The sequence below is a fragment of the Pseudochaenichthys georgianus genome, chromosome 12, assembly GCF_902827115.2.
Source record: "Pseudochaenichthys georgianus chromosome 12, fPseGeo1.2, whole genome shotgun sequence".
Lineage (NCBI taxonomy): Eukaryota > Metazoa > Chordata > Actinopteri > Perciformes > Channichthyidae > Pseudochaenichthys > Pseudochaenichthys georgianus.
This window is the reverse complement of record NC_047514.1, coordinates 20574974-20600010: the sequence shown is the minus strand read 5'-3', so window position 1 is coordinate 20600010 and position 25037 is coordinate 20574974. Positions and strand designations below refer to the sequence as shown.

General features: G+C 44.2%; 1 protein-coding gene across 2 annotated transcripts in view; it reads left to right on the top strand.

Moving 5' to 3' along the window:
* LOC117455983 (tetratricopeptide repeat protein 28-like) overlaps positions 1 to 25037 on the top strand; it is a 140867-nt gene that overhangs the window by 90789 nt on the left and 25041 nt on the right. For both annotated transcript variants that reach the window (XM_034095661.2, XM_034095660.2), the window contains exons 7-11: positions 2305 to 2493; positions 2622 to 2718; positions 24248 to 24444; positions 24527 to 24680; positions 24767 to 24938. In XM_034095661.2, the coding sequence (XP_033951552.1) occupies positions 2305 to 2493; positions 2622 to 2718; positions 24248 to 24444; positions 24527 to 24680; positions 24767 to 24938 (809 nt within the window). The remainder of the gene's footprint in view (positions 1 to 2304; positions 2494 to 2621; positions 2719 to 24247; positions 24445 to 24526; positions 24681 to 24766; positions 24939 to 25037) is intronic.

Below are 25037 nucleotides of genomic sequence, written 5' to 3'. Positions count from 1 at the left end.
TGATCTGTAATGTTTCTGATGGGGGGGAGGAACTTGGAACAACCTTAACCTTAACTTTACTGGCACTGAACAGGTTTTTTTTAGATTAGTAGTCGTAGAGTAGTTTCTTGTGGATAAATCCTTTGACATAATCATCTATAACTGTATCTACTAACACGTTGTGGGTGTTTATCAAAGCCTGGTAAATCTTCTTACTCGGTGCCATAGAGCTCCATAGTTGTCCAAAACTGTTCGAAACACATCAAAGATCAGCACTGTTGCATTGGGTGACATGTTCCTTCATTAATTAATCAAAGTTTATTTTGACTCAATCCCCAATTACAAAATCCTGCTTCCTGCTGCCCCTAATTCACTAAAGCACCAAATGTGGAATACTCCGCAGCTGAAAATAGTCCCAAACAAATGAACGCATTTTTGAAATCATATTTTTGTAAGTTATTTTTAAAGACTAATGACAGTCCGAGTGCCATATAGATGACCGGGAAGTCAGAAAATATTAAGAGACAAGCAAACAAATATTGGTTATGGTCTCATGCAGAGGTGTAAAGTAACTAAGTTCATTTACTCAATAAATATACTGAAGTATACTGAAGTACAATTTTGATATACTCGAGTATTTCTATGTTATGCTACTCTGTACTTCTACTCCGCTAAATGGTGTTCTTTTACTCCACTACATGTATTGAATAACTTTTGTTACTTTACAGATTTGGATTAATGATATGAAATATAACCAACTCTTAAATCAGACTTTATTTATACCTGGAGTCAATTCACAAGCTACCCTGCAGTATACAAAGTCATTCAAACTAGCTGCACCTTTACCAGCTTGGATAACACTTAAATGCATCAATAATTATAAAACATATCATATATATTATTCTGAAATGGGCCAATCTGCATAATAAGTAATTTTACATTTTGTACTTTAAGTATATTTTGATGCCTATACTTTTGTACTTTTACTTGAGTAACATTTTGATTGCAGAATTTCTACCGATAACAAAGTATTCCTAAACTCTGGTACTTCTACTTTGACTCAAGTACAAGATCTGAGTACTTCTCCCATCTCTGGTCTCTTGATGTGTTTTGTTCACAGTAACAACATAGAGAATACTGTTTTGCTTCTGAAGTTAATTAAGTAACTATCTTAACTTGTAAGGAAGTATTTAATTATTCACCTGAGGGTAACACATGAAAGGAGAATTAAGATATTTCCACAACATTGTGACAACATGCTGACATAACTTCTCAAATCAGAAACGCGTGTTTTCCCAGATGTACTTGATCATTGGGCTTCCACGTTCAAAAGTAGCCATATATTCCCAGGGGACATTTTGTTTCACAAACAGGCTAAAAATGGATATCACACGTAGGGTACTTATTGAATATAAAGCAACCAGCAGTATCCAATTAGTGCATTTGGGGTTATTATGGAGAGAAGCGTAATTAGTTTTTCAAGACGATGAAAAATTCAAACCGGAGGGCTGCAGGGACTGTGAGTTTGAGTCAGGAGTTTCTTTCTAAAGTTGTTGGGTCTATTTTAACATCAATCTATCATTTGCTGAATATAGTATTTTATAACAAAGTTATTGCATATTTCCAAAGCACGTAATGTGTGTTCAACGCTGGTTGTATAACATTGAAGCTCCTCCTGCAACTGTTACATGAGCAAATATAACAATCTGAGCACATTTAACTTGTTATGTTACTTTTCTTGGATGAAATGCAGAATTGTATTGGAGCCAGTCACTGCAGCCAACATAACGACAGTGTGTGCAGCTCTATTGCCTAACACACAAACTGAACATCTGTTGACAGTCAGACTCGTACCAGAATAAAGTCAAGTCTTCTGACTACTGAAAGCTTATAGAGAGTGAATTTAGGTTTTTAAGTGAAGGTCTTTTTAGCTGGAAGTGTTGCAGCTTGTCAAATAAACAGTCCATCTGTTAGAGATGGGAGTGCTCCATCTCCAATTTTACAGAAAATCTGTTTCCATTTTTTAAAATGCACAATCCCTTTGAGGAAGTACAACTGAATTTCATTATCTGAGATTCATTTCAAGCTACATTTCTTCATAAAGACTGCCTTTAATGTCCTAAAGCAAGTAACAATGTTTTTAATAAATCTTCAGTTCTTTGGGCCCTTTTGTATTTTTTTGTGTGTGATGTGTGCCCTCCGATGATGAGTTCTCTTTCAAAGGAATAATCGCATCAATAGAATCTGATCTTAGACTCCCAAGCTATGGGAATTAGCTCCATCTTGTTATTCTGATCTGTATTGATATGGTAATGTCTCGTGCAGACTATGGAGAACCGGCGTGAGGAGGCTCGGTCCTACAGCAACTTGGGCAGCGCCTACCACTCTCAGCGTGACTTCGACAAGGCCATTTCATACCACACACGCGTGCTGCAGCTGGCACAGGAGCTGGGCGACAGAGCCATCGAGATGAGGGCGTTTGCTGGCCTGGGGCACGCTGCCAGGTGCATGCAGGTTGGTTTAAATACAGGGCTAACTGAATAATTAAACAACACAGGGGTACTCTGATATACAGTATGTCTGTGGTATATGTTGATAATGCACTAATACACATTAATAATGGTTATTCTTATGATCTTTAGGACTTAGAGAGAGCTCGTCAGCACCACCAACACCAGCTGGAAATCGCACAGGAGCTGCAGGACAGAGCTGCTCAGGGCCGAGCGTCATCTAACCTGGGTAAGAACGCCAAATGGACGCCTAACCAATAGGCAGGTCATTGTAGAACCCACCAATTGAATGGTGAATTTAAGCTACCTCTCAGGGGTGTAAATCTGGCTGATACTAGCCAGTGCCTCCCCATCCACTGACCTCCCCGCATGTCATTGCTGCTAACAGACCAGCCAGATGAGAACATTTAGCCTGTATTACTATCACAAAAAGTCTACAAGCTTCCTTATATTTTCTCTGTACATGACAGTTTGCTTCCTCCTTACATTTTGTTTGCAAACCATCCCTCTTATGAAGAACAGTTTATGCTCAAATAGAGGAGGTTAAATGAAAGTCAATGCGACGCAGCTAATACGTTATACTACGCTGTTTTCCAACATGCTGCAGTCCTAATTGTGAGAGCATGACAGGTGAAAGATTGATCACATTGTAAGTTTGATTCCCAGTCATAAATCAGAGTCGCATGTCTCTATGACTGGAATGAAAAAAGAGCATTTGGACATTAGTAATATTCCTCTCATGCAATCAAGAATAACTGACATCTCATAAAAACACGATATTTAATACCTGACCCCATTTAGCCAACTACTAAAACTAATGGTAGGACTATACACAAGAAGTGGTTAGGGAAATTTTAAGCTGGTACTTCATCTTTTATTTGTTTGTTTGTAAGAATTAAGAGAAAACTAATAATGATGAGGAGAAGTGAGGCGTACTCTCATCTAGCTGCACGCTCACCCCAGAGGATTCAGAGTTGACAACAAGTAGGAGGAGGGTTGGTGTTTCATGTTTTCTTTTGTGTAGGAGTCAAAACAAGTTGCATCCGCTGTATCAAAGAATGAAGGATTTGAGAGTGTACAACAATACACTGGCTCTAAATTGCTGGTTCATATTCAGTTCAAACACTATCTGAGCCGACAGTATACTGAGTCGTTGGGTACATTTGATACAAATACAGTGTGATGAGTTCAAATATCCACACATACTATAATAATAATAAATAATAATATATTTTATTTATAAGCGCACTTTTCATTTGCGTAAACAAAACTATAGGTTACTTACGTAACCCCAGTCTCAGAGTAACATGATGAAATGTCTCACTATGGGATGCGCCTCATCGCGGAGCAAACAGAAGCATCAATCTCATTACGCCAATCCTGATTGGCTGGTGATCTTGACGTCAGCGTCAGGGGAAATCACCCCCTATAAGTAGCTTGCGCCACAACGCATGCGTCATTCAAAATAAGCACCTCTTCTCGCTTCACCATAGCAAGGAGGGCCGTCTGGTGAGACATCTCACTTCATGTTACTCTGAAACTGGGGTTACGTAAGTAACCTATAGTTCTCATTCATAACACTCCGTTCGATGTCTCACTATGGGATATTGTAGCTCCCGTATTGCCAGACGAGCTTATCTCGAAAATCACAGATCAACCAGAATTTAACAGGTAGAGTCCCGACTCAACAAGGTGCCCAGCACTGCTCGGGCCACGCTTGGAGCGGAGACGTCTAGCCTGTATAAGCGGACAAAAGTGAGCGGTGAGGACCAGCTCGCCGCTGCACAGATGTCTTGGATGGAAACACCCTTGAACAAAGCCCAGGATGTAGCCAGGCCCGAGTCGAGTGAGCCCGCAGACCCGAAGGTGCTTGCAAATTCTGACTCGTATAGGCCAAAGCAATTGCCTCCACAATCCAGTGGGAGAGCCGTTGCTTAGTAACAGGCTTGCCCTTGTGAGGGTTAGCCCAGGACACAAAGAGTTGGTCATTAAGACGAAGCTCTTTTGATCTGTCCATATATGTGTGTAAAGCCCGGACTGGACACAACAGATCGTGCTGCTGCTCCCCGGAGGAAACCAGCGGCGGAGGAAATGCCTCAATGTCAATTGGGGTACACGAACCAACCACCTTTGGTGTAAAGGCAGGGTTGGGTTTCAACAACACTCTCGTTTGCCCTGGGGCGAACTGAGTGCATGAGGGATGTACAGACAGTGCATGGATATCACTGACCCGTTTAGCGGATGCCAGGGCCAGTAACAGCACTGTCTTGAGTGACAGATGTTTCATGTCAGCTCCTTCCAGGGGTTCAAATGGGGTCATTCTGAGCCCATTTAAAACCACTGCCAGGTCCCATAAGGGCACCAGTGACCTGGAGACAGGGAGGAGCCTGCGAGTTCCCTTCATAAAACGGCAAACCAAAGGATGTTGGCTAGCCGTCTTACCCTCAAAGCCCTCATGGCATGCAGCAATAGCAGCCAGGTACACCTTGATCGTGGAGAAAGCTCTGTGTTTATCGATCAAGTCCTGTAGGAATGATAAAATCACCCCGACAGGACATTGAAAAGAGATGTGTCCTTCTTGAAGGCACCACTCCTCAAACACCCTCCACTTACAGTCGTAAAGAGACCTGGTGGAGGAAGCTCTCGCACTCTGAATAGTGTTTATCACCTTCTGAGGGAGTCCCACTGTATTCAGATTGTACCACTCACGGGTCAGGCCCATAGTGCCCCGCGCTCTGGGCGTGGGTGAAGGATCGCCCCCCCAGCCTGAGACAATCTGTCCCTGCGTGGTGGGGGCTGCCATGGCTGCCCGCACAACAGCTGATATATCTCCGCCAGCCCATACGTTGCGGGCTAGGGCGGAAACATCAGAGTAAGTGTGTGGCGTTGCTCCTTCACTCTGGCCAGAGTTAAGGGTATCAGAGCCAGGGGTGGGAACGCGTACAGAGGACCCGGAGGTCAATCGTGTACGAGTGCGTCCTTGCCTAACAGTGCGTTTAAATCGTGCATTAAAGAGAACAGCTGTCATTGAGCATTTTTTCTTAATGCGAACAGATTTAACGCGGCTCCGCCGTAACGCACCCACAGCGGACTCCCGATCCTTGGATGAGGAGTCCAGTCTGCATAGAGTGGTGCACCTCTGGACAGTAGTTCTGTCCTGAGGTGCATCACTCCCGGTACCTGTGTCGCTCTCAGAGAGAGGAGACGTCTGCCGCTCCAAGGGATCAGTTTGTGTGCCAGTGTGTGTGACTGGAGACAACGCAACCTCCCTTGGCGGTTCATACACGATATCGTGTTGTCTGTCCTCACGAGGACATGGTGTCCTCTGAGAGAAGGCAGGAAGCGTTTTAGGGTGGGGAACACCGCTAAAAGCTCCGGGTGATTTATGTGCGCCCGCTGGAGGTCTCTGCTCTGGAGACCTCTCACCGGGCGACCTTCGTAAATACCCTATCAGCCTGTCTGACATGCGTCCGTGGTGACCACCTTCCGTGAAAGGACAGCACCCATAGGCGCTTCCCGTACTAGAAAAGTCGGGTGTAGTGCCACTACGCATTACATAATAACCAATACTCTCCGCACACCGTGGCGCACGGGGTTTAGTTTTATTATGAGCCCCATGTTGAGCGGGTGCTTTACGAGGACATTTGTCTGCGTAATCTGACTCTGCTCGGCGGGAATTATAGATAAAACCCTTCTTTCTAGGAGAGAGAGAACCTCTCTCTCCAGAATATGGGTTGACTCTCTCTGGGCTTGTGAAAAAAGATAAAGTATAACTGTTTTGAGAAGCCCAGGCAGATGTCGTGAGTATCTCCTGCTGTATGCTCCTTAGAGCCAGCTGAGATGTCACGTTTACAGCTCCAGCCGGCACTGTGCATGCGTGTGACGGTGGTGCCTTCACGACCCCAGCCGGCACTGCGCATGCACGTGGCGGTGGTGCCTTCACAGACCCGTCAATAATCCGCCTTTTGATAGATGCCGTAGCTGCTCTCAAAAGGGGAAGAATTGGCGGGCTGTTTATTGGTTTTATTGATTTTCTTTCATTTTTTTTTTTTGTTGAGCTGCGCCCTCGGCCTCAAGCCTAGATGCGTCAGCGGCAAATGATTTATGACAGAGGAATCAATCAGCATGTGACATGTGTTTGTGCGGACTTGAGGATGGTGTTTAGGCATCTCTCGAGGCGGCGGGAACACATTCACGGAGGGGAGAAGGAGGGGCTGTCACACCGCTCGCTTCTTCATCAATCAATCAATCAATCAATGTTTATTTATATAGCCCAATATCACAAATGTTACATTTGTCTCAGTGGTCTTCACAGTGTGTACAGAATATCAGTATGACAATACGACACCCTCTGTCCTTAGACCCTCACATCGTACAAGGAAAAACTTCCAAAGAAAACCCAGTTTAAAGGGAAAAATGGGAGAAACCTCAGGGAGAGCAACAGAGGAGGGATCCCTCTCCCAGGACGGACAGACGTGCAATAGATGCCGTGTGTACATTGAAAAGATAATACATTTGCAACATAGGTAGTCCAAATGTTTGGAAATGCATGTGTGTATAATAGGAAGATGAATCCACGAGGATATCCATCCAGGACCGATGATCCAGGACCACAGCCACGACTCAAGATCCAGCGCTCGCGATCCAGGACACAGGACCGCAGGATCATCCATGACTCCGGATCCCAGCGTATATAGACACCAAAAAGAAAGACATTTGGGGAAGCTGGGTTAATCGGAACATGAGAGTACACAGGTATAGACAGAGAGAAGGAAGAAGTAAGATGTCCCCCGACAAACTAAGCCTATATCAGCAAAACTAGGGGCTGAATCTAATCAGCCCTAACTATAAGCTTTATCAAAAAGGAAGGTCTTAGGCGCACTCTTAAAAACGGATAGGGTGTCTGCCGCCCGAACACAAACTGGAAGCTGATTCCACAAATGTGGAGCTTGATAAGAAAAGGCTCTGGCTCCCATTGTACTTTTAGAGATTCTAGGAACAACCAACAACCCTGCATTCTTGGAACGCAATGCCCTAGTAGGACAGTAGGGTATAATGAGTTCTTTAAGGTAAGATGGCGCCTGCCCATTAAGGGCTTTGTAGGCGAGAAGAAGAATTTTAAATTATATCCTGTGTTCTATAGGGAGCCAGTGTAAGGCAGCCAGAACAGGAGTAATGTGGTCCCTTTTCCTAACTCTGGTTAGTACACGAGCCGCAGCATTTTGAATCAGCTGAAGCGACTTGACTGACTTCTTGGTACTCCCTGATAATAAAGAGTTACAATAATCCAGCCTAGAAGTAACAAATGCATGGACTAGTTTCTCTGCATCGTTTTGAGGCAAGATATGCCTGATTTTTGCAATGTTACGTAGGTGGAAGTAGGCGGTCCTTGAAATTGATTTTATGTGGGCGTTAAAGGATAAATCCTGATCAAATATAACACCAAGATTCCTTATAGTCTCACTGGAGGCCAAATTAATGCCATCCATAGTTAGTATATCTTTAGATAATTTGTTTCGTAGATTCTTCGGGCAATAACGTTTTGGTCGTGTTTAACATCAAAAAGTTTAAGGTCATCCACGTTTTTAAGTCCTTAAGGCAGTCTTGAATTTTATTTAGATGATTAATTTCATCAGGCTTGATTGATAAATATAGTTGCGTATCATCCGCATAACAATGAAAGTTTACAGAATGATTCCTTATAATATTGCCTAACGGAAGCATATATAATGTGAACAAAATAGGTCCGAGCACTGAGCCCTGTGGCACTCCATGGCTAACTTTGGTTTGCGTGGAAGATTCATCGTTAACACGTACAAACTGAGAGCGTTCAGATAGATAGGACCTAAACCAGCCTAAAGCAGTTCCCTGTATGCCAACTAAGTGCTCTAGTCTTTGCAATAGGATATCATGGTCGATAGTATCAAATGCAGCACTGAGATCGAGCAAAACAAGAATAGAGACAAGTCCCTTGTCTGAGGCTATTAGAATATCATTTGTGACTTTAACCAGAGCTGTCTCTGTGCTATGATGTGTTCTAAAGCCAGACTGAAAATCTTCAAATAAATCATTGTTTTTTAAGTAATCACACAACTGTTTTGCGACCGCTTTCTCAAGAATTTTTGAGAGGAACGGAAGATTAGAAATAGGTCTATAGTTGGCTAAAACCTCTGGATCGAGGTTGTGCTTTTTAAGAAGCGGTTTTATCACTGCTACTTTGAATGATTGTGGAACATAGCCTGATAATAAAGACATATTCATAATATTTAATAAAGAAGTGCTAATTAATGGAAAAACTTCCTTCAACAGCTTAGTTGAAATTGGGTCTAACATGCACGTTGATGGTTTAGAAGAGAGAATCATTGAATGTAATTGTTCAAGGTTAATGGCTGAAAAGCATTCTAGTTTACTATCTAGTGTAATATTAGAACTTACGATTCCGGGAGCTGTTGATAACACTATACTGGTCAAAGGCAAGAGGTCATTAATTTTGTTTCTAAGAGTAACAATTTTATCGTTAAAAAAGCACATACAATCATTACTACTGAGTGCTATGGGAATAGAAGGCTCAATGGAGCTGTGGCTCTCTGTCAGCCTGGCTACAGTGCTGAAAAGAAATCTTGCATTATTCTTATTCTCATCTATTAATGAAGAGTAGTAGGCTGCTCTCGCTTTACGCAGTGCTTTCTTATATTCATTGAGAGTAATATGCCAAATTAAACGAGATATTTTGCGGGTTTCGGCATTATGCCATGGAGCTAATCTATGTTGTTTTATTTTCTTCTTTTTCAAAGGAGCAACAGAGTCTAATTTTATTCGCAGCGCATCTATAGCACTATCAACAACATGATCAATTTGGGGTGGTGTACATTTTGTATACGTTTCCTCCCCTACATGCAGACATGCCATCGAGTTAAGTATTGGTGGAATCTCTTCCTTAAATGTGGCTATAGCACTAACAGATAGGTTTCTGCTGCAAGAGCTTTTGACTAATGCTTTGTAGTCTAGTAACAGTACTTCAAAAGTTACTAAGAAATGGTCGGATAAAGCAGGATTATGCGGTTCGACTAATAGTTGCTCAATTTCAATACCATAAGTCAGAACAAGGTCGAGAGTGTGATTATAGCAGTGGGTTGGTTTATTTACACTCTGACAGAAACCAACAGAATCTAATATAGAGTTAAATGCAACAGTAAGGCTATTTTTATCATCGTCAACATGAATATTAAAGTCACCTACGATAATTACTTTGTCTGTTTTAAGAACCAAAGTTGATATAAACTCAGAGAATTCTGACAAGAATTCTGAATAAGGACCTGGTGCACGATACACTGTAACAAATAAGATTGGCTGCAAAGTTTTCCAGGTCGGATGCGTAAGACTAAAAATGAGGCTTTCAAAAGAGGTATAATTTAATTTTGGTTTAGTATTGATAAGTAAACTTGAGTCAAAGATTGCTGCAACTCCACCTTCTCGGCCCGTGCCTCGAGCAATATGAGTGTTGACATGGCTGGGTGGAGTGGCCTCATTTATGCTGACATATTCTTCATGTCTCAACCAAGTTTCAGTGAGACAGCATATATCAATATTATAATCTGATATTAAATCATTTACCAATATTGCTTTAGATGCTAGAGATCTTATGTTTAAGAGACCACATTTAATCTTCCTGTTTTGTTGCACTGTAGTAGTTGTTACATTTACTTTTATTAGGTTATTATGTATGACACCTCTATTTTACCTTAAATTGTCCCTGGGCAGACACACACACCGCTAATATTGGGTATTTTATTGGGTTCGGGATTCCTATGGGTGCCTAGGAGAGCGCGCAGAAAAGCGTGTAAGACTGCGACTCTGCCTCCTGGTCTCTTCGTCCTCGACTGCTGGCCGAAATTCTGGGTTGGCTGAGCCTGAGCTGCAGCCGGAACCGGAGATTTTCTCGGCCAACTTGCCCATGTCTCCAGCCTGGGCTGGGGACTCGGGGTGGGCTGCGACCTCTGCGTCTTCGGTGTTTTAAACCGAGCAGAGATCGAGGCAGCTTGGGCAGAGGACTGCTGCTGCGAGAGCAGCGGCTGGACCCTTCGAGGGAGGCAGAGGTGGAGTGCCTCGTCCTCCCTCTTCTTCGTCTCACACCTCCTTTGCATGGAGGCGAGAGCGGAGCCGAAAATTCCCTCGGGAACGATGGGCATATCCAGCACATCCTCCTTTTCCCGGTCTGGGAGGTTGGTGAGGTTCAGCCATCTCGCTCTTTCCTGCACCACCATGATCCCCATTACCTTGCCTGTGGCCTGGACGGCGCAGCATTGGACACAGAGACAAATGTCCGTGACCGCTGCCATCTCGTCCAGAGTGGCTGCCCCCGGGTTACCCGACAGGTCCTCGCAGAGCTCCGCTTGGTAGGCGGTTAACAGCGGGACACATTCAAGGCCCTGGCGGACAGCGCTGCCGCTTTGTCATTGCTGACTGAAAACGGTCCGACTTTGCTGGCAGCGTGGGGTTCCTGCTCGGTGAGGGGCCCACCTTTGGTAGAAGGTGAGCCGCTACCAGCGGTTCCATGGGCAGCATGCAGAGCAGGCCGAGCTTCTCCATTCCGTCACAGTCTAGGGAGGAGGCACCCTGGATTGGGACCTTGTTGCTGAAGGGCCGGTCTCTCCACGAGACCGACACCTCATCCAACATCTCCGGGAAGACTGGAAGGAGTTGTCTCTTTTTCCCCGCTGCTTGGGGAAGATATTTTCCCTCGTAGCGGGACCTGGAGGTCTCCTTGGCCATTTCGGGCGTTTACACACGGCCTGCAGGTCCATGCTCAGACCGGGCGAAGCTGGTGTGCTATCGCCCGGGAGAACAGCACTTGCCTCAGGCTTTGCAGCCTGAGCCGGTGACATGAAGGTGTCCTCTTCCTGTTCATCCAATTCGGACAGGAGGAACGCCAGGGCGTCCTCCTCTTCGTCCTCCTCGTAGTCAGGCCCGAGGACATCCTCCGTGGGTGAGACCATGGTGAGGTCTAACCGGGAGCCCCAGCTTGGTGGAGTGCGGGAAACCGTTCCCGCGTTTCTTGCCGTCACCGGGTCCCGGCCTGCCAGGGCGCGGGATTCCAGTTCTATAGCCATAGCAGATAGTGAGCCCCAGACCAACACGGAGAGGGGCTCACTCTCTGTGGCAGACGCCCCCGTGTCCTGACTGCCGGTCGGCGGGTCCGTGGACATGGGGGGGTCCTGTTCCGACAGGCTAGCTTGTCGAGCTAACCGTCGGTGGAGGCTCTTAACAGTGAAGCGGAAGCAATGTCCGCATGACCCGGGGTTGTCGATAGCGCCTCGGGCGTGTTCCAGCCCGAGGCAGGACGAACAGACCTGGTGAGTGTCTGTGCCCGATATCTTCAACCCGCAGCCGCAGAGTCGAGCCACCGAGTCCCTGACTCCTCTGGTGTGAGGGAGAGGGGCGTCCATCTTGGCTGCCTCGTGGCATGGAGAGGGCCCGCTCAGGTGGGACGGGAGAAAAGATAAAAACCACTTTGTCCTTAATCCGGAGAAAAGGACGGTGTGGGTCTTTTATTCCCGGAGAATACTGACTGGTGTGGCAGTATGCTCCTTTTTAATCCTTTTCCCCTCCGTGGAGGAGAGAAAAGAAAAGAACTTCCTCGCTACCGTGGTGTCGGTAGAGAGGGAGCGAGCTAGCAACAGGTGTGCTGCTAGCTTAAAAAAATCGGACCTACCTTACTTTCCGGGGAAGAGAAGGGCGAGGTCGATTTTAATACTAACTGGCGTTAGTACTACCGTCTTCCTGCGAAGCAGAAGGAGTAGCCGGCGAGCGCCCGTCGACCGAAATGGGTATTTGGGTTCAGTCTGTGGACAGTGAAACTTGCCCGGCTACTGTAGAGATGTGCTCTGAAGCGAGAAGAGGTGTTTGAATGACGCATGCGTTGTGGCGCAAGCTACTTATAGGGGGTGATTTCCCCTGACGCTGACGTTAAGATCACCAGCCAATCAGGATTGGCGTAATGAGATTGATGCTTCTGTTTGCTCCGCGATGAGGCGCATCCCATAGTGAGACATCGAACGGAGTGTTATGAATGAGAACTCAAAGTGCTACAAAATTAAAAAGGGTGAAACAAAACAATAAAAACAATTTAAAACAATTTAAAACAATTAAAACAACCTAATAAAAGCTGTGACATTCATGCCGGCATGGCATTATGTGGGGGATTTAAAAAATCTAGTTAAAGGTTATTCTAAAAAGATGCGTTTTTAGGCCTTTTTTGAAAGCCTCCACAGTCTGTGGTGTCCTCAGCTGGCTTGGGAGGGCATTCCACAGTCTCGGAGCAGCGGAGCAGAAGGCTCGGTCTCCCATGGTCTTCAGTTTTGTCCTTGGTGGGATGCGGAGGTTTGCCTTTACTGAACGTAGGTTCCTCGTGGAGGTTTGTGGGGGGAGCATTTCTATTTCCATATATGCACTGATGAGTGAAGAGGGTGATTTTGTAGTCAATCCTGAGTGAGACCGGGAGCCAGTGCAGTAATTTGAGGATGGGTGTGATGTGTTCGTACTTCCGCACTCTCATCAGGATCCTAGCAGCAGTGTTAGTGTATAGTCACTGTAATGAACCCTTCAAAAGACATGTTTATGCATACAAAGTTTATTATAGATTGGAAGTAACTTATTTCGTTGCACAACAATATACTATTGTTGTTGTTTGATTTGAAATAAATTGTTATGCAGACAAAACTTTCCTTAGTATTTTAATGCAAACCAATAAACATAGTCAGAGAAAAAGGAATTAATTAAATGACTTAAATCACAATTTATTCCACGCCATATATTGCCATCTATGTTTCCTTCACACTTAGGCTGATATGATTGTGAAACTGATACAAAATCTGTGTTATTAAAAGTTATACATTTCAATTGGTGAACTCTGCAGGCATAAACTAAAAGAAAGAAACTTGATTTGATTTTAAAGTTAATCATTTTTAACAGTGCTACTCGCAATTTGTGGAATGGAAAGCAGAATAACCAATTTCATCAAACCAGTTATTTGTTATTTATTATAAATATGAATGTCTAATGTTTTTAAATGTCAAGAGATATTAACTTCTTCATTGTGTCCTCCTGTCTGTATGAAACCAAACATTATGCCCTTTGGAAACTAAAAAGTAAATCAAGGATGACTTTTATATATTCTGCATGAATTTCATTTTCAAAAAGTGGATGATGTGATGCAATTTTAGATAAGAGGTGAAACACTCCAGTTTGCAGATGCAGAAGTTATATTATTGCAGCTGATGGAAAAAGCTCCTGCGTCACATGAACTGTTAACCATTGAGCCACCTGTCACTGTGTCGCCACGGCAACTCAATAGACTGACTGGACCTGATCAACTCTATCAGCATCGATCAGCTCTCAGACAAACGACTCTATCTGTTCCATAAAGCACTCAGTACATTTACCCAAGTACTGCATTTAACTACAATTGTGGGTACTTGCAGGGCCGTATCTAGGATTTCTGAAATACCGAGGTCCAAACATGTTAGGGGGGTTCGGGGGATACCCCCCGAGATTTTTGGGATTTTCATGATCTAGTTAGGTGCTTTTTGAAGTCCTGTGGGGGGTCACAAATTGGATAATATATTGATTTCAAACCATGTCAGTGGGCTGACAATGTCAGCATAAATTATTTTTGAAAGTGTAATGCATAAGAATCAGTTGATTGTTACATATTAATAATCTGGACATGCAGAAGAGGCTAAAATGATCACAAAACATTGTCAACATTCATTTCCCATGTCTCTCTCCTTTCCATAACCTGCCCTCTCTTCCCTCTTCTTTAGTCTTTCTGTCCTCTATGCTTTCTCTGTGTTCTATCTCTCCCTCGTTGTTCACTTTTTGCTCCTCCTCACTTGTCGCTCCTGCCAGTGAATTAAAAGCAATTCAGCAATTTAGTTCATTTCACTTGTTTGTTTGCATTATTTTTTTATTTAAATCTGTTTTGTTTGATTCTCAAAAGAGAACAAAGATGTAAGAAAATGGTGTTTTATACAATTGTATGTTATTATGACATCATAACTGCAATAGATATATGTTGTTTTAAAAGTATGCCTATTGTAAATGAAGACTATTGTTATAGATATATAGATAGATAAATAGATGGCCTACATTCTTTTGTGTGACTGTACCTGCAGTTCCTCCCTGACTTCCATCACTTTCTCTCTCTCTCTCTCTTTCTCTCTGCCTGTCCTGTCTCTTTCTTACCAAAGCTGAGCTTCGACTGACGTAGTCTTTTCATTATATCTGAGTCAGTGTAAAAAAAAATTAATCAATGTTATATCTTCAATGTTTTACTCAAATTGAAATGAAAGAAAAGCATTACAACGTTGGTTAAAAGGTAATTCTTCTGACATTGGATGAATATAATTCACGTTAGCTCTCTAGCTAGTTTATTCACGCAATTTAAACCAAAGTATAGCCTATAGCTGCAATATAAGTTAGTGTGCATGTTGTCGGACGTCCACTGACTAACGTAGAGCGTTCACACAGGATCTGCTGGTCCTATGATGTTCTGTGAGGAGCAGAAACACAAGCAGCCCGCTGGACTCAGGTCTCTAGATACTTCATCACTACTTCGCTGCTCCGGTACAAGCATGGATGTATAACGGCCCGTCCACACAGCGGCGTGCGTTGACGCTTCCCCATTCACTTTGAATGGGGTGACGTCACTTTTAGCCGAAATGCATCGTGGGAAGCGACGTGGAGCGTAGCTGGTGTGGCTCGCTGCAAAAGTTGAGCAATGTTCAACTTTTGACGCCTCGGCGAGGCGTCAGCCAATCGAATCATATGCCAGTACAAGCTCTAGCCAATCAAACCGCTGCTTGTGTGTCAGGGGCGGGAGATTCATGTGATTGGTTGTTGGTCGAGTTTCAGACACGCCCGCCGGCAAGCGTCAGCGCACGCCGCTGTGTGGACGGGCCGTAAGGGTACATGTCCGAGCTGCGGTGGTTTGTTGATAATTGTCGTCTTCTTCTGTTTTCTTTAACCGAGGCTACGTAGTTATGCAGCGCCCCCATCGTCAGTAAATGGAAGTACTACAAAGAACCCCGTTTAGTGCAATTATTTCACAAGTTTTGTATACACACTACAGCTCGACAAATATTACCGAGGTCCGGACCTCGGTGACCTCAATGGTGGATACGGCCATGGGTACTTGTACTTTTCCATTTAACGCTACTTTGTACTTCTACTGAACAATATTTAAAATGTATTGAACTTTTTTAAATTTGACTACTTTAGTTACATTTCAGATAAAGATTATTAATACATAAATTAACCGATACATTATAACTTTATTTAATTTGTATTATTTAAGATCAATCTACCCAGCGGTATTCAAAGCCATAAAAGCAACTCCAACGTTAGCAGCTGCAACACGAAAATTGGAAACACATTATTGCATTAAACATTATAACTTGTGTTATATACTGTATATTCTTGTTGAGTACTTTTAGTATATTTTGATGCTCATACTTTTCTCCTTTTAGAGATTTTAGTCACTTTAGCCAAAATCCAGAAGAAGGGCAATCATTTTGGCATACAATTTAGTGCATTACCAAAGTACACGAATGAGATACATGAGGTACTTCACTTAGGTATTTCCATGTTATGCTAATGTATACTTCTACTCCATTACATATCAGAGGCAAACACTTTTTACTTGACTACATTTTTCTGAGAGCTGACGTCACTTTGTAGATTTAAATTGTATGTGAAAAGCATATGATGAATTTATAAAACAAGATAACATTTTGTGAAGTTAATCATATTCTGTTTATAAAATGTATTAAATTGCAAAAATATATCAAATGGTTTAAAATAACAGTAAAGTATGAATTGAGTATGAATGAATCAGTAATAATAATCTTTTTAGCAATAATAATAGCAGATACTGCATGGTAAAACAGTTACAGTGGTCATCTTCCAGGTTTAAGGGTACTTTTACTCAACTTTTATTAAAGGTCCCATGTCATTTTTTTCCGGTCAGTACCCGTCCCCTTGTGTTATGTAGCTTGTTCTGCATGGAAACAGTCTGCAGAGTCACAAACCCTCAAAGTACACCCTGCAGCGAGTACAACTCTAACACAGAAAATACCTGTCTGTGCTGCCCCAGAACGCCTCGTTGGACATTTCTCTTTTTCCATTGTTTACTTCTTAGTGACGTATTTCGGGTATAGTGACGTAACGTACTGTAACGGTTCTGCGGATAGGTCCAAATGGACCTATCTGCGGAGCCGTTACGTTACGTCCGCGGAGCCGTTACGTTTGGACCAATCTGCGGACTCCCTCACACACACACACACACACACTCGGCGGGACGTTGCCAGCCAGGCTGCGGGTGTGTGTGTGTGCCCAGGCTGAGTTTCGCAGTGTCTCGCTGTCTCGCAGACGGCCACTGGGCTGTCTGAGAAACCAATGTAAGTTTGGAAAGTTGCACAATATCAATTTATTTTAGTATACCTCAACAATGGAATTATGATCAGTAGAAATGGCCATGACATGGGACCTTTAAGTAAAGCAAGTATTTTCAATGACGGACTTTTAGTTGTAGTAGAGTATTTTTTCGGTGTGTTATAAGTACTTTTACTCAACTAAAGGATCTGAATGCTTCTTCCATCCCTGGCCGTAGACCATGAGTAACTCCCCTGCTCATCTGTCTTCTTAGGCCGTATCACATGACCACAATAGTGCTTCTCTGGCCAATCAACGCGCATGTTTTATTAAACGGGTGCTGGTTTCTGCGACCACAGTGATATCTGAGCCACTGAACCTGACTCCGCCGCTGACTGGACTGTGTGTGTGTGTGTGTGTGTGTGTGTGTGTGTGTGTGTGTGTGTGTGTGTGTGTGTGTGTGTGTGTGTGTGTGTGTGTGTGTGTGTGTGTGTGTGTGTGTGTGTGTGTGTGTGTGTGTGTGTGTGTGTGTGTGTGTGTGTGTGTGTGTGTGTGTGTGTGTGTGTGTGTGTGTGTGTGTGTGTGTGTGTGTGTGTGTGTGTGTGTGTGTGTGTGTGTGTGTGTGTTTTCCGCATCAGGCACAAATGTCCCTGTTTTAAGCCGTTTTCACTTCCTGCTCAGTATCGCATTATAACAAGCCTCTTGTGTTCAGTCACCAGGAAGTCTTTTTATTCGCCGTCTGAAATAAGCAACAGTCAGAACCACACAGTGCTGTAATGTGTGACTAATAGGAGATTGCTGAAGTCGCTGACACTCTCCTGACAGACGAGAAGCAGTCTGTGGTTCGGATCAATGAGTCGCATCATCATTTATGGATGATACTTGTCTCACACTGAATGCTGACTGGGCAACTCTTCCACCCCCTTCTCCTCCTCTGTTTACTCTTCCTTTCTTGTTTCTCCTCTCTGTATTATCTTGTACATTCATATTTTCCTTTCTCCTTAATGTTTCATCTTCTCTTCTCTTTTTTTCCCTTCTCTATTTCTCACTTTTCTTTTCTCCTCCTCTTTTGGTCTCGCTTGTTTCCTCCTCACTTCTCTTCTCCTCTTTTTAGTTGTCTTCTCCTTTCTTCTCTCATTGTCTCTCTTGTTCACCTCGTCATCCTCTTCCATCCTTACTGGATTTGTCTCTTCTCTTCATTCAACATGTTTTATCCTTGTCTCCTTGCCTAACTTCTTCTCTTGTTCTTGCCTTCCTCTTCCTCAAATGAATCCTCCTATTGTTTACCCAACTGGTTTTTGCTCCTCTTCTCGTATGTTATGGCTTCATCTCCCCTATACTTTTCTTATCCTTTCTCATTTTGTTTATTCCTCTCTTTTTCCTCTCATGTCTACTGAACCTGTCTCCCCCTTTCTTGTCGCTAGCTTCTTCTAGGTTACAAATGTGTCATTCAACCAACTGTGTGTAGATATATTATCTTAGTCTTAGTTCATTGATGACAGAGCCTCTTCCTGGAGATCACCCTCCTCGTCTAATCTCTCTCTGCTGTCTCAGCTGAATACCCCCGTCATCAGACCTCACCTCCTTTTACAGACTTATAATCCTCACAGCTCTTCTCTCTCCAAAGTATACCCCCTCCTCATCGGGGAATCCCAACATCCTGCAGAATATATCTGCAGATAGCTGTCAGCTCCACGCCTCGGAGGAGCTCCTGTGTTCTCATGTGTTAGCAGAGTTTAAGAGGAGGTGTAACTGTAACCAGCTATTCCCGCCAACTCTGCAGGCTGCTCTGTAATCCTCTTAGCACGAGACCCCGATGAACAAGGTCTCCCTTTCCTTATCAGCTGCCTCCTCCTCCTCCTCTTCATCACGTCATCCTGCTTCCTACATATTCCACACAGGGTGTATGTGAGAGCGAAATCATTGTATGCTAGTGTGGTATCATTGCATTTCTTAAAACTGACAGTTTTACCAATTATGCTTCCTATTGACTCACACTGGCAAGATGAGTGTGTGTGCACACCACCCTTCACACCCCATGTCTCTCACATAACTGGTATTTATAAGGGTGTATGCTATAGAGTGATTTGGTTGAATTAAACTGAATCAAATGCATCATTATTCTCAAAGAAAGTTGAATAACTATGGGATGTTTTTAATTTATAATATGCCAATTAAAGACTCAATTATTCTTTTTAATTAATTGCATTTGTACATCCAGTTGTATTCTTCTTCTGTTCAGTCGGCTTATGTTTATGTAATATTCCACATTTGTTTTATTCCCCTATGTTAATGTTTTTTCCTCCAATGTGTGCCTTTATTCAAACCCACTTTATATATTCTTCACTTGATTGACATGAAATTATGAAATTAAGCGATGATGATTCATGATGGTGAACAGATGCCTACGTAATAAAATATGTAATTAAAGTAAGTATGGATGCTATAGACATTTAGTCGTCATGGTAATGAAGGAACATGTCACCCAGTGCAACGGTGTGGCTCATTCATGCGGTTTTTTATATTTTTGGGGAAGACAATGTAACTCTGTGGCGCGGACAAAGAAGATTAGGCTTTGATAAACAACACATTATTGTTACTAAATAAATGCATTGTTGGTTTTGGACATTTCAAGGGATTTCATGTCAGGAACAACATTACCAGTATAGCCAAAATAGTACAACAAGGCTTGGAATGTGCAGTGGTTTTTGGATTTATAAATCTGACGTCTGTCTGTCTGTCTGTCTGTCTGTCTGTCTGTCTGTCTCTCTCTCTCTCTCTCTCTCTCTCTCTCTCTCTCTCTCTCTCTCTCTCTCTCTCTCTCTCTCTCTCTCTCTCTCTCTCTCTCCAATCTGACGTCACATGTAACCTTTTCCATCTGGTGTCTGGACACCCCCTGTATCCCTGTTCCCCTTCTCCTCACCCCCTCTCTTCTGTCCTCTTCATTGTGGAAATAACATGTTTTTAATAATAAATTAAAGTTATGTGGTCTCAGGTTTAAGGATTTCTTAATATTTCAAATGAAATATTTATGTAGATTACATTGTTAATACTGTGCTAAACAACTTGGGTTATCTTGCTCTACACTCTACAATGCTCCTTTCCTTATTTGAATGTCTAAAACATAGATCAAATGGTAACGTTTATACTTTGCAGGGGATATGCAGCTTTAGCCTCTTTTTGCAGGAAATCATGAATGTAGCCATCCGGTCCGTGACACGGGGGGGGGGGCAGAAGGGAAAGGTGAAAGGAGAGGACAGACAGTACCTCTGCAGGGGAGCCAGACAACTGCCAACTGTTGAAAATAACCCAAAACAAACACAATTACAAAATGTGGCGCCATAACCCGTATTACTTATTTAATGTGAGTGAACTCCTAGCACACCAAACACACCTGTGACTAAAGGTCACTACCAGCTGCAGCACAGGACACAAAGAGAAATCGAATCGAGACCCTACTCAATGTAAAGTAGTTAATTTAAAGATTACTCTGATTTATTTTGTTGTGAGTTATTATTGTAAACTGTGGGTGTGGCAATAGTAACTAAGGGTAGCAGACCCTATTGAGCGATGACCCCAATAGCTTTAAAACAAATGCCAAATTAAAGCAGTATTTGCAGTGCCGTTTCCTTCAGGATTTTGAACCTGTAAGGTTCAAAATAAAACAGCAGACTGAAAAGGTATTACATTTAATAAACACTAATTTTAAAGGAGGATGTGAAATGTAATCCTGTTAATCTAGCTATGTTTTGCTCTGATTTAGGCTTTAATTAGACCTAGATTACCCAGTTAGGGGGTTTGCATGACAGTTGCACAGTGTTGCCTCTTATCTGGGTATAATCAAGTCATTAGCCTTGGTGTAAACACAATAACTGTAAGAGGGAACAGCACAGTTAAGCCCAGAAACACAGGTTTAAGATATATACATTTTAAGAGTCTTGTGTGGCTGTGCAGCATCAATGGCTGCTTTTCACAGTATTGAGGTATCTGTTAAAACTCCCCTGTGTTTAACTCTCGTACCTTTCCTGCAGCGCTGTGAACTGGGTTACTGACAGTAGGAAAGACACATCATCACACTCAAAAGTTGGGATATGTCCTCCTTCCTTTTCCCTGGATAGAAAGACAGCTCCTCTGGATCTCTGCATATTCAAGATCCACAGCAGCCGCTATTTAGGATTTGTTGAATTTTCCCACTCTAGCTTTTCAATTATTTACAGTACATGTTCTCGCTTGTTGGGTAATCATTAACTCGGTGCATCATTTTGGGAATTGTTGATGTTAATCATGACTGCATCGACATGCAGTGCAGCCTCTCTGGTTGATGTTTACTGCAAATCAAATTAATGTTGGATGAGCTCATCAGCAAGGGGCGGTAACCCTCGAACCTCCTGGTGGACACCGGTGGTCAGGGAAGCCGTCCGACTGAAGAAGGAGGCCTTCAGGGATTTGTTATCCCGGGGGACTCCCGAAGCAGTTGCAAGGTACCGACAGGCCCGAAGGGCAGCAGCCTCATCCGTGGCCGAGGCAAAGCAGCGGGTGTGGGAGAAGTTCGGAGAAGACATGGAGAAGGACTTTCGGGCGGCACCAAAGTTGTTCTGGAAAACTGTCCGACACCTCAGGAGGGGGAAGCAGGGAACCATCCAAGCTGTGTACAGTAAGGATGGGACGTTGTTGACCTCAACTGATGGAGTGTTGGGACGTTGGAAGGAACACTTTGAGGAACTCCTGAACCCGACAACTCCGCCCTCTATGTTAGAGGCAGAGCTGGAGTATGACGGGGGATCAACGCCAATCTCCCGGGGGGAGGTCACTGAGGTCGTCAAACAACTCCACAGTGGCAAAGCCCCGGGGGTGGATGAGATCCGCCCGGAGATGCTGAAGGCTCTGGGTGTTGAGGGACTGTCATGGTTGACACGTCTCATCAACGTTGCGTGGAAGTCGGAAACAGTACCGAAGGAGTGGCAGACCGGGGTGGTGGTTCCCCTTTTTAAAAAGGGGGATCAGAGGGTGTGTGCCAATTACAGAGGCATCACACTACTCAGCCTCCCCGGGAAAGTTTACTCCAAGGTACTCGAAAGGAGGGTCAGGCCGATTGTCGAACCTCAGATTGAGGAGGAACAATGCGGATTCCGTCCTGGTCGTGGAACGACGGATCAGCTTTTTACTCTCGCAAGGATCCTGGAGGGGGCCTGGGAGTATGCTTATCCGGTCTACATGTGTTTTGTAGACTTGGAGAAGGCGTATGACCGGGTTCCCAGGGAGTTACTGTGGGAGGTGCTGCGGGAGTATGGGGTGAGGGGGTCTCTACTCAGGGCCATCCAATCTCTGTACTCCCAAAGCGAGAGCTGTGTCCGGGTCCTCGGCAGTAAGTCGGACCCATTTCCGGTGAGGGTTGGCCTCCGCCAGGGCTGCGCTTTGTCACCAATCCTGTTTGTAATATACATGGATCGGATTTCGAGGCGTAGTCATGGGGGGGGGGGGTCTGCAGTTCGGTGGACTAAGGATTGCACCACTGCTTTTTGTAGATGATGTGGTTCTGATGGCTTCATCGGTCTGTGACCTTCAGCACTCTCTGGATCGGTTCGCAACCGAGTGTGAAGCGGCTGGGATGAGGATCAGCAGCTCCAAATCTGAGGCCATGGTTCTCAGCAGGAAACCGATGGACTGTCCACTCCAAGTAGGGAATGAGTCCTTACCCCAAGTGAAGGAGTTCAAGTATCTCGGGGTCTTGTTCTCGAGTGAGGGAACAATGGAGCGTGAGATGGGCCGGAGAATCGGAGCAGCGGGAGCGGTACTGCAGTCGCTTTACCGCACCCTTGTGATGAAAAGGGAGCTGAGCCAGAAGGCAAAGCTCTCCGTCTACCGGCCATGTTCGTTCCTACCCTCACCTATGGTCATGAAGGATGGGTCATGACTGAAAGAACGAGATCGCGGATACAAGCGGCCGAGATGGGTTTTCTCCGCAGGGTGGCTGGTGTCTGTCTTAGGGATAAGGTGATAAGTCATCAGGGAGGGACTCGGAGTTGAGCCGCTCCTCCTTCGCGTCGAAAGAAGCCAGTTGAGGTGGTTCGGGCACCTAGTTAGGATGCCACCTGGGCGCCTCCCTAGGGAGGTGTTCCAGGCACGTCCAGCTGGGAAGAGACCAAGGGGTAGACCTAGGACCAGGTGGAGGGATTATATCTCTTCGCTGGCCTGGGAGCGCCTTGGGATCCCCCAGTCAGAGCTGGTTGATGTCGCCAGGGAAAAGAAAGTTTGGGGCTCTCTGCTGGAACTGCTACCCCCGCGACCCGACCACGGATAAGCGGGAGAAGATGGATGGATGGATGGAGCTCATCAGCATTGCTGCAGAATTTAGAGTTGGATGCATCAAACTTAAATCACAAAAACAAGGACTTGAGTATTGGACTTGCCTGGCTTGCTAAACTAACCTGTATTAAATTACTTAAAACAATCGGGACGGAAATGTTCGGATTTCCAAAGGGAGGTTCTGTGAATAAATAAAAAATCAAGAACCGAAATAATTGAACTATTCATATCTTAGACTGCACTGTAACTTTTATCTTTTAATGTTTATTTTATTAGCTTTTCTTTTTAATGACTGATTTTAAATGCCATTTTCTTAATGTCTTTCATTTTTTGTTTTTCTTTGAATGTTTCTTTTATTATCTTTTACTGTTTTTAAATGCCTTTGTCTGAATGTCTTTCATTTTTGTAAAGCACCTTGAATTGCCTGGTGCTGAAAGGTGCTATATAAATAAACTTGCCTTGCCTTACTTCATATTTGACCTGGCAAATGTCTTTAGACTCGACTTATGGTTGCCCAAGACTCAAACTGATCTCCTGCTGGACTTCAGACTTGGTTGTTCTTTTCTTGAAGTACTTGAAACTTGAATTGGTCAAGTTTCAAATAATCCGAGTCTTCATTTGGACTTGTTTCAAGTGGCTGAAGACTTGACTCAAAATTACTTGAGATATTTAAAGTGGATTTTTCTCATAAAACTTCAAAATTGCCCTGCTGTTGGATTGAGACTTGACTTCGACTATAAGCCGTAGCGCTGTAAAAAGCAAGTCCAATTATCTGCCTCGGCCCGCGTCAGATAATTGGATAGCCTACCTGTCTGTCAGCCTTCCATCTCGTGCACAAACTTATCTCGTGCTCTCATTGGTCATGTGCGCGTTCATGTGTGTTGGAGGAGGGGCTCTGTAAGGAAGTCTGAAGGAAGGGGCAGATTTTTTTCGGTTGTGTATTTTCAAATTCTAGCTTACTCGAGCTGGATTCTCCATTCTTACCTACCCTACCTTTAACAACATTTATTATTTTTTCTCAGGCATCATCCACCAGATGAAGGGGGAGTATGACACAGCCCTGAAGCTCCACAAAGCCCACCTGTCCTTCGCCCAGGAGCTGAGTGATTACGCTGCCCAGGGGAGGGCATACGGTAACATGGGTAATGCCCATCACGCACTGGGCATCCACGACCAAGCTGTCCGGTTCCACCGTCAGGAGCTGCAGATCTCACTGGAGGTGAATCCCCGGGACTCTTCACCAGGGACATGTAGACGCACATGTGGTAAAAACAGATCAGTGAAATGTTTTTGTGTTTCAGGTGAATGACCGCCCGTCCCAGGCCTCCACACACGGGAACCTGGCTGTAGCCTATCAGGCGCTAGGGGCTCACGACCGGGCTCTGCAGCACTACCTTCACCACCTGACCATCGCTCGAGAGCTGCAGGACACTCAGAGCGAAGCACGAGCACTAGGCAAGCGAGACAGAGGAAGGTGAATTCAGACAAATCATTGGGATTTCATTGATTTAAGTTCTAATGTTTTATGTTTTATTTTCCAGCAAACCTGGGTAACTTCCATAGCTGCAGAGGGGAGTACGCTCAGGCTTTGCCGTACTACCAGCAGTACCTGGCTCTGGCTCCAGGCCTGCAGGACCTGGAGGGAGAAGGCAAGGTGTGCCACAACCTCGGCTACGCTCACTACTGCCTCGGACAATACAGAGACTCTGTCAGGTCAGAGACGTCTTCATCTCACACAACAAAGCTTTATAAGAAGGACAATAGGATTTTTCAAGAGAAATAACGTCTTTCCTGTCTTTTTTAACTTCACAG